At 42.6% G+C, this 10,293-nt stretch overlaps 1 protein-coding gene across 1 annotated transcript in view; it reads right to left on the bottom strand.

Annotated features, from left to right (window-relative positions):
- Nucleotides 1-10,293, bottom strand: part of LOC103379526 (solute carrier family 23 member 1) — a 26,838-nt gene that overhangs the window by 15,266 nt on the left and 1,279 nt on the right. Inside the window, exons 2-3 of the mRNA XM_025056298.1 lie at nucleotides 5,424-5,623; nucleotides 2,009-2,166 (exon numbers count right to left, since the gene is read on the bottom strand). Coding sequence (XP_024912066.1) covers nucleotides 2,009-2,166; nucleotides 5,424-5,623 — 358 coding nt within the window. The remainder of the gene's footprint in view (nucleotides 1-2,008; nucleotides 2,167-5,423; nucleotides 5,624-10,293) is intronic.

Here is a 10,293-nt window from a genome sequence, read left to right as displayed (position 1 = left end):
CTGAGACACCAGGTGACCGTCTGAGACACCAGGTGACCGTCTGGGACACCAGGTGACCGTCTGGGTGTTTACCAGTGTCAGCTCTCATTTTAAAGCATGTGTCTAATGGACCATTGAACTGATTGACTTACACTTTGAAGTTGTTAGAGGTTAGTTTTTACCGACGCTGGTACCTTTTGGTGCACGTGGTATTTTTTGCTAAATACCACGTAGGGTGAGAACTTCTGTGTCTCATCTAAGGACTCAAGTCCAGCTTGTTTTAAGTGTTCTTTTATTTTGGGGAACATAAACAGAAACTCTCAATACGAAGACGCCGCTGATCGTGTTTGTCTCTTTGTGTCTTGGTGTTAGGTGCTGAATGTTCTTTTAGGGTTCCCTGGACCGGTTTAATCCCTTCTCTTTTATCCAAAGTACTTTCTAAACCAGCTTCAAGAAGTATTTAGAAGTATAGGTACTTAGTGCCAAAGCATTGGCAGTGTTTTTTGTGCTTTTAAGCTCTTGCCAGAGTGTGAAGCTGAAGAAACTCAAACAAAAAAACGTGTTTGTTTGGGCTTCCTGTCAAAGTACGACATGTTTTCACATGGAGGCAGCACAGCAGAGGCTGTTGTTGTGATCGGTGTTTGTGTTGGACTGATGAATCATTTCACAAATCCATTGTAAAAACAAATCAAGGATATTTCAAAGAGAAACCACCTTTGTGCAGCATCAGAGGTGCGCTTTGATGAAAATCCAAAATATTTTCTACAAAAGCAATTTCTTTTTTAGAAAGAGGACATATTACCTAATGACCAGAGGTGGGTAGTCACGAGTTACATTTACTTGAGTAGATTTATGAAGATGTCACAGTACTCTTACTCCACTACATCAGGCCACACTGAGCTCGTTACTCGTTACACAGATCCTGGATCCAGCTTTAGCTTTAGCTTTAGCTTTAGCGATCCAGTGTCCGGTTCTCTGTTCGTCCATGATCCAGGATCTCGCATGACTGTGTCGCTCAACAGTTACTCAGTACTTAAGTAGTATTTTCACCAAGTACTTTTTTACTCCTACTCAAGTAATTATTTGGATAGCTACTTTTTACTTCTACTTGAGTAATATTATTCTGAAGTAACAGTACTTTTACTTGAGTACAGTTTTTGGCTACTCTACCCACCTCTAGATATCTGACCCCGGCCAGGTGTCCTCCAAGGACCACGAGCTTCAGTTCAGTTCTAGGGTCCACTCTCCATATCTTTTCTGTATCTTTAATAAAACTGGTTGGGGTTAGACTCTGTTTGTTGTGTTTTCGTCTTCACCTGATTGGCTCAGACAGTTTTTCACCACTGACTGTGTAAATACTTTATCAGGGACATTGACTTGAATCGAGTTGTGAAAGAAGGACGAGACGGACGTCCGTCCTGCAACATTCTTAACTGGGACAGACGTCCGTCCTGCAACAATCTTAACTGACGTCCGTCCTGCAACATTCTTAACTGGGACAGACGTCCGTCCTGCAACATTCTTAACTGGGACAGACGTCCGTCCTGCAACATTCTTAACTGGGACAGACGTCCGTCCTGCAACAATCTTAACTGGGACACTTCCTCAGTGAGGACATGCTGTAAATCTTGAACCTCTCACACACACACACACACACACACACACACAGGTCACAGTCTATCGATGGTGTACTAAATGTTTAAATGTGTAAAAAAGACAACAAGGAAGTGTGTGTGTGTGTGTGTGTGTTCTTGGATAGCTATACTCGTGGGGTTCTTTAAAAAAAACCACTGATTTTTGGACCATTTTGTCTTTGTCCACTGAGAGAGAAGGGACTTTAAGAGTGAGAGGTTTTCTACAGTTGGAAACAGAACGAGGGTCGGACCATGATGAAGATGAAGATGAAGATGAAGATAAAGATGAGGCAGGAGGAAGGTTAGGGTGAGGAGGGGTCATGTCTATGAGGAGGAGTAAAAAAGAAACATTATGTACTGTGTGTGTGTGTGTGTGTGTGTGTGTGTTGAGTTACCTGGTACCCACAGCTGTCTGGAGCAGTGTACATAGTCCAGACACAAAGAATATCGTGGAGATGAGTTGGCTCTTGGCCTCGTTGTTGTCCCTGATACAGAGGGGCTCGGCCAGGATGAGGGGGATCGCGATGATGCCGCCGAAGGCCAGGATGTAATGCTGTGGAGGGAGAACCAACAACAACAACAACAACAACAACAACTGTGAGACTGTTGACCAAAAGAAACAACCACTTCACAGTGTCACTAAACATCCAATAATAATGTGATGTTTATTTCATTTCATTTGTTCTTTCCCCAAGTCCAGAAGAAAACTGGTCCTCCGACAAATACAGCTGAGATCAGCACGTGAGAAGGAACTGTTTGTAGTTGAATGTTAACATCAAATGAAACATAAAACCATTAAGACTTTAACTTCATATCTCAAACTATACTCCAACAGCAGCAGCGACCCCTGGTGTTTGATTCTCACTGAACAGACACACGTCTGCCTCTGACACGAGTCCAACCTTGTTGTGATCTTTTATCTTTTCCTCTCAGTGTCCATTAAATGAAGACAGATGTCGATCGGCCTCAGCAGATTTACGGGAGGATTTTCTAACCAACAACTCCCTCAAGTCACATGGAAATGTCCACGGTTTTTTGGTTTGTTTTTCTTCTGTTTTGCTGTAGTTGACATTAATCGACATTAATCAATCACCTGTTTTCATCCCAAATGATCATCCAGTCAACAGACGTTTACTGACAAACAGGCAGGGGGAGCTGTGTGGAATGTTTTGGCTACGTGACATGGTTAGATTGTTGTTTTTGTTTTCCACGAGTAAAAGTGCAAACGTGCTTCCTTCTGGATTAAGACAGATTAAGATTAAGAAAACGTGTTTGTCTCAGTCCTGTGCTGGACTGGAGGACAGTCCAAGGTCAAAAACTGCAGTGAGTTTACAGTGTACTGGACTCTGGAACGTCTAGTTGGTGTTTGGTGGAACGAAAGTTCATACTATCACCAAAAATAATAATTATTATTATATATTTTGAAGTCACAATATTTAATTGGAATAAGACGGATACATTTTATATTAAGGATATTTTTGTGTTCTGTTAAAACAAAGCTAAGAATGTAGCTGTAATGTTAGCATTAGCATCATTGTTGTCAAAGTCTGAAGAATTGAAATCCCAAAATGTTCACATTCACAGCTGGTTAAATGAAAACTGTGTTTTTGCTTCTTTGTTTATTTGTTGTTGTTTTTGTTTGTTTGTTTTTTTTACCTGTGAATGTTTTTCCATAGAAATGTGAAAACAGATTTAAACCTGAAGTCATTTTAACTTCTCCTCCAGCAACACATTCCTCACACACTAATCCGTGTGTGAGAATCGTCTTATTTTGCCTTGAATGATTACAGGTTCTCCAGGATTCTGCAAATTCCGAAAATCCACGGTAGATCTGTCATAATTAGAATGTGTTTCTTCAAAGAGCCTCAGTGGTATTTTACCCACAGGAGAAACTAGACGGTTGTATTATTATAATTCTGGTCACAGGAAGCATCTGGTTGATTCCAGAACAGGTTGTTGGGGTTTTTTTTGTTCGTTTTGGGGTTGAACACACCAGGGATTCCCCTCCACCGTGTTCACATTTGGTCCCATCCTGGTCTGAACACTGTCGCTGACGTTGACGTAAAGTTTCTCTGCCGCACGGACCACAAGACATGATCCACGGGATTTAGGAACAGCGCTGGGGACACTACAGCGCAGAGCGCCGATTGCTGTGGTAGCTGTACACCTACCGAAAACCTTTTCCAAAATTCCCCATTTCTGGCATTTTGTTGTATGAAATACTAGGTTATAAATATCTGCGTCCATAAGTGATGAGAAGGAGGTGAAAGATTCATTCATCTTCTCATACGTTTTCTTGTTGTGTCCAAAATGCCTTTGCTTCCTGGTCGTTGCATTACTGCCACCTGCTGGCTGTTTGTTCGTTTGGTCTGTTGTATTTGATAGAAAACGTTAACAAATCCAGGGAACGGGCCAGCTGACAACAAAACCTTAGCAACAACGTCCCAAAATGATTTTAATCATTCCTTGGCTCCACCTTTGAACTCCTCTGTGGGACCAGTGCCTTTGTTGTTCTTACTGTGAAGACGTCAGCTCCTCACCTGCCACACACTCTTCAGGAAACTGAGGCACATTCTGTCCATATGAAAATAGTGGTGTGACATGAGAAGGTTGGAGAAAGAGAACCATCCCAAAGGAAAATGTAGCTTGTTTTTCTAGTTGAAAAGGAAACAGGATCCGACAGAAGGCTGGAAGAAAAGACACTTTCCTCTGGGGGAGATAAAGCTGTTCTCTTTTTTATGATTTAAACCTCAGGATCAGGGCATGTTTTCAAACATTGCATTTTCTGTGATTGTGTCACAGAGGACGGAGGACAAACTGTAGAGGACAAAGTCCTGGTGACTTTTCACCTTTGATGTGTTCTGTGGATGGTCAGTTGTCCTTCGAGGAGGTGACCGTTACAGCAGTCTGGCAACGGTCATGAAGGAATGAAATGAATCAACGTTAAGATAGTGGTCACAGTTGTCAAAACCTCCGTACTCACACTGTAAATAACAACGATTCTTTGTAGAATTACTTGGAAAAGTCTTTTCCTGTCCAAATTTATTTGGGCGGAAGAAATCAGAAGAATCTTGATTGAAATGTTTAAAATCTGCAGACAATTTTTAAAAACAAACAAACGTGTGTTTGCCTTGATTTCTCAATTATTTATTAAAAAAAAAACAAAAAACTTCAAATACATGCTAACACAGATGAACTCCACTCCACAAGGCTGTTACTGCTGCTGCTGCTGCTGCTGTTGCTGCTGCTACTGCTGCTGCTGCTGCTGCTGCTGTTGCTGCTGCTACTGCTGCTGCTGCTGCTGCTGTTACCGCTGTTGTTGCTGCTGCTGCTGCTGCTGTTACTGTTCCTGCTGCTGTTACTGCTGCTGCTGCTGCTACTGCTGCTGTTGCTGCTGCTGCTGCTGCTCCTGTTACTGCTGTTACTGCTGCTGCTGCTGCTGCTGTTGCTGTTGCTGCTGTTACTGCTGCTGCTGTTACTGCTGCTGCTGCTGTTGCTGCTGCTACTGCTGCTGCTGCTGCTGCTGTTGTTCCAGACCTTTTGAACTCATTTTTCATCGTCTTTTTGACCCTTGTATTCTGCCATGCATTTAAACCATAGTTGACAATAAGCTTTAAATGCACAGCACCGCGCAGCCGCCGCGTAGCCACCGCGCAGCCACCGCGCAGCCACCGCGCAGCCGCCGCGTAGCCACCGTGCAGCCCCCACATGTTTGTCCAAACCTGAAGCAGACTTTAAACTGTGTTGGTGAGTTAAAACCCAGTCCTAATTCTAAAGAGTGGGTGACGTCACGGCGCGACCTGAGGTTACCTGGAAGCCCAGCAGGATGCAGAGGTACCACGGCGGCCGATCATTTAGGGAGTAAACCAGATCGACTCCCTTGTCTGCGTTCTCCTCCAGGGCCTCGGCGTGTTGCTCCCCAACATCCACGCTCAGCTGTGGCTGTTCATCACTTTCTTTGCCCTTGAAAGGAAGAAAGGTCAAGAAGACAAACACGTTCACGTTCAAGTCTCATATATCAAGGGTTCATCAAAAAAAAATAACAAGATCACAGGTTTTTTTATAATTCCACAGGGAATATTTGGACACCGACTCTCAGACTAACATTTTCTGTCGACACACCCTGAAGCAGTGGAACGTACCAGAGGCCGTGGATGAACCCACGGTTACCGCAGCTTTTTGGAAGAGAACGCAGTTCAAGGAAAAGTCCACGTTTTCACTGAGGTCTGAAGCTAGTGATTTTGATCAGTTCAGATGAGGGACACAGAGTCGGGGTCTAGACTCTCTGAGTTATAGGGCTGTAGGGTGGGCGGGGGTGGGGGGGGGGGGTGCAGGTGTATTCTATGGTATGCTGATAATGAAAAGATAACTAAATCCAAAATATTCATGTTCTCCTCCAGAACATTTCATATTTCTAGTTGCTGTCAAGTTTGAGAGACGATGATGTCACTCACGATTTAGCTCTGATTGGCTGCCAAAGTTGAAAATGGAAGTATGCACTCATTTAGCTGAGAAGCGTGTGTTTCTGTGAGTGGTTACATGTTTGGTTTGGTATGTGCAGGTCGGCGTGAACGCTGCCGCACCGTGAAGCGATTAACTTTGGCAAAATGGTTTGCAGACTGTGTTCCATCGTAAAGAAACACAAACTGTCCTATAAAAACAATCGTTTAAAACAGCAGTAAAACTATATTTGTCTGGCAAATGTCCAGCAACTGCCGACTGTTGGTTAACGTGGTCTGTTTTTAATGATGGGGCTGTGAAAAGCTGACTGCGGCGTGGCTACAGTTAGCCTCGTTTTAGCCACGCTCTTAGAACGCCACTTCACTGTTCCTCCACCGTACGGTGCTGATGAGCTCCACTTTTGTCCTACTGCTGTTGAAGAAAATGTTTTCCTTCAACACAGAATAAGTTCAAAATATTACTACAAAATTGGACAAAAGTGTAACTTAGCTCCTAAAGTCAAAATTGTTTAATTTTGACGGCTAATTACAAATAAAATGAATAAACGAACCAAATAAAAGGTAACATGACTGACAAAGAAAAACAGAACTGACATTAACAAAACGTTTACGTCAGTCTTAGAACAACAGTCACTGTTGACCAGTGAGTGTAAGTCACCAAGTTTATTATTAGCACGGACATGTTTTGGTGGCTCTGTGTGTTACGTTACATGAACCACATCCACAACAACAGGACTCTGGGACGTCTGCGTGTCGTCCACGGAGGCAGCTGTCTGGGCTTTTATGAAAGCATCCTCTGGGAAACAAGTGATAGCTGATGATGGCAGATGTGAGTGTGACTTGAACTGGTGCCGTTAAGACCAGCTAATCCTTTAAGGGTCACCTGATACTTGAGACCAAGAGGTCAACTCCCTTTTAAAACAGGCCGCATCGGACAGATCGGTTTTCTTTGAGCTTTCTATAAAGTCTTTTGATGTAAACCCTGTACGTCGGCTTCTGCGGTCACATGTGTAAACATTGTATTACCGGAAAAAAGGGGATTCGAGCCGCATGAATGGAAAAGAAATCTTCAGTCGCTGCCACGGGCCGAGTGCTTCTCCTGAACTCTCCATATATTTAATTACACATTAGCATGTAAAGTGATTTTTGTGGGCGCCCTCTGGTGACCCATGGGCTGTGTTCAAATGCAAAGAGGTTGTTTCCCACTTAACACGGCCCACGTGGGACAGAGTGTTTGCCGAGGGTCTGAGGGACGTCACAGCAGGGTTTGAACTGTTCAGGGGTCACGCAGGCTGATTTTGTTGTGACACGTTTCACTACTAATTAAACCTAATGCCCTAACCTGATTTGTAACCGATTATTGCAGAACGTTCAAAGTGAGCAGTAAAACGTAGGTTTTCCTGGGACTTAGAGTCTGTAAACAGGCCCACCATTAAGATGGAATATATAAATATAAATATAAGTATATTTTAAAGGAGTTTATTTGAAAGAAAAAGATCACTGCAATCAGTGATTAAATATTCCAGTGCAGTGGGTTTCAGAGTGGTGGCCACCAGAGGGCGCAAGGGGAACTAAGGGAAAAAAGCAACAAAAGAATCACAGTTTATAAAAATTTTTTTTTTTGTATAACACTGTCCTGAATTGTCGGATTCTCAAATGTCCAGCGGTACCTGAATGCACCTCGTGTGACAACTGCATTGCAGCACGACCATGGTATGTGCCTGTCATCAAGCTGCTCTACTGCTCAAGCTAGCATGTAGCTACGTAGCCCAAAGTGGAAAGGTTTCCGACAAAAGAGCGGAGCGGAGTTAGGGTTAGTTAAAAATGTTCTTATTCTAAACAAATACTTTAATTATTAAAAATACTTTGTCGTATCCTCGACTAGAAGCTAATGCTGTTGATGGACCTTAGCACCAAACTTCAGATTTAATTCCAAAACTGGAAGAAAGACTTTTGAAGAGAACGTGATTCTGGTCCTTGATGATCTTTAACTCTGATAGGAGATTTGTTTCAACCAAAAGTGATGGTATGTTAATAAATACATCCACTAGATGGAGCACACATTTTCACAAATCATTTTCTTTCTCAGTGTATTTTAAAACATCACCTTCCTTTATTGTATAACTTTTTCCACTATTGTTTCCCACTCTTCAGTGACTGACGGAGGTTTTATCCCTAGTTTGGAGAAAGCCCACGGTCACACCCTCACACCAGACAGAACTGGCAACCTGCATGTACAATCCAAATAATCGAAACCTTTTCTTGGTGAATTTTATTTGACAGCGCCCCCCTTTATGACTGTGCGTTTACAAACCTCCTCCGTAGGTGGCCTAGGGTTCCTGATGATGCTCACAGGTTTCAAGCCCATCCCAGAGAAAAGACGAGAACTCGTGGCTCAACACGATTTTAAAGGGAAGACAGAAAACAACACGCCTTATTTTTGATCCTGTTTTTTCTGAAGATGAAAACTAAACATTCCTCTCTTCTCCTCTATTTCTTGTAGGAGAGGAATTTGACCTTCAGTTAACCTACATGTGAGGGACAAACGCACATAAACCAGGCCTTTTTACACAGGCAGTTCAAAGATGGAGCGTCGCACCTTTATGACGCCTCAGATTTCTGTACAAACAGGAACAGAGAGCTCCGTTACTGTGCCTTTCAGACACACAAGTCTGGAATTTATTTATTTTTTAATAATAGGAATAAAGCAGAATCAGTGAGAACATCAGGTGCAGCTGTGGCGTTCACCAGCGCAACAGCTAAAATGTTAGCATAGCTCAACATCAACATATTTACTTCATTACAAATAGATTTGTTATAATTATGTTACATTTATTTTCTGGACTAAAAGTCACACTTCTTTTCATCCTTTGTCTGGATCTGCGACTTATACTCAGGTGCGACTTTTATATTAAAATATATAATTTCACGTTCGTTGTTTTCACACCGACAGCCGCTGGAGGGCTCTAGGCTTGTGTACCAGTGTCTACTGCTGTACCACTGAAAATTTACATGTTCAATATTTTCATACTGACAGCCGCTAGAGGGCACTGGTGTGACTTATACTCCGGAGCGACTTATAGTCTGGAAATACGATAATCCAATCCACACAGTTTTGTACCGAAAATCTCTGTGTTTTGTTATTATGAAATGTAGTTAAATAACTTAGCAAAATGCTACAAAACAATCACCTTTAAGTTAATGGTGTTTTGTAGAAATAGTTACAGAAATAATTACGAGTTAAAAAATAACTGTCATCGTTGTAGAATCATTTACCGCCTGGATAGTTTCTCCCCGAAATGATTCAGTTACAAATTTGATTTGAAAAACGATGGCCGTCCCAACGCTGTGACAAAACGTGTTGTTTTTTGATGTTCTCTGTGAATTCTTCGGTGAAAATCCAATCCCAGTGGGTAAAAACTCGTCAAACTCAATTAGTCCATATATGTTAAAGTAGAAGCTAATCGGTAATAGCAGCCGTGCTACTGTTGTTGTTGCTTTAGAAATGATGGACAATGCCCTGGAGACGTCTTTGACAGTGGCTGTCCAACAGCCTCGGGCGTCCCCACAGGCGGACGTCGGACAGATTAGCTTTTGTCTTGAAGTATTTTCTGAGGAAAGTTAAAATATATTTATAAAATATAAAATATTAAAATACTTGTCAAACGTAGTCTTTTCAGTAATGACTATGTTTGACAAAACAAATGTGTCTCCAAAGGTCATCACTCCGTATTCTCCTTCAGTGACCTTTAAAGCCAGGCCTTCTAATAATGCCTTAGTGGGTGTCTGTCAGGGGGGTGGGCCGGGGAGGGGGGTCAGAAGAATCTAGGAACCTATGATTTAATGAAAACTAAAACATGTAGTGTAAAGTGACAAATGTTGTCATCAGTCCGACCACAGCGGTATAAAAACACATTAACTATCCCTCGGCCACCATTCCAAGGTCTCTGGAGCGCAGGCCCCCGCCCCCCGCTTTCAACACTGACTGTTGTATGTTGCTCAACTAATTAAATCGGAACCATATGTCCCAGAGTGCTGCATCTTATCACTAATAATTGGGAGTGTCTTGACCGTTGCACCGTTCTTCTGACAGGAGATAACATCCAGACCGCCTTCATTTTCAGATATTTTACATCAAAGTTCCTCGATGGAGGGAAAATGCAACCTTCACTGTGGAACCTGCTGTGTTTCACGGGTGGGAGGGGGGGGGGTGTCGGGCC

Source organism: Cynoglossus semilaevis, chromosome 6 (genome assembly GCF_000523025.1).
Source record: "Cynoglossus semilaevis isolate Cse_v1.0 chromosome 6, Cse_v1.0, whole genome shotgun sequence".
In the NCBI taxonomy this organism is placed as follows: Eukaryota; Metazoa; Chordata; class Actinopteri; order Pleuronectiformes; family Cynoglossidae; genus Cynoglossus; species Cynoglossus semilaevis.
Note: the sequence above shows the minus strand (reverse complement) of the source record. Positions and strands in the feature narration are given on the sequence as shown.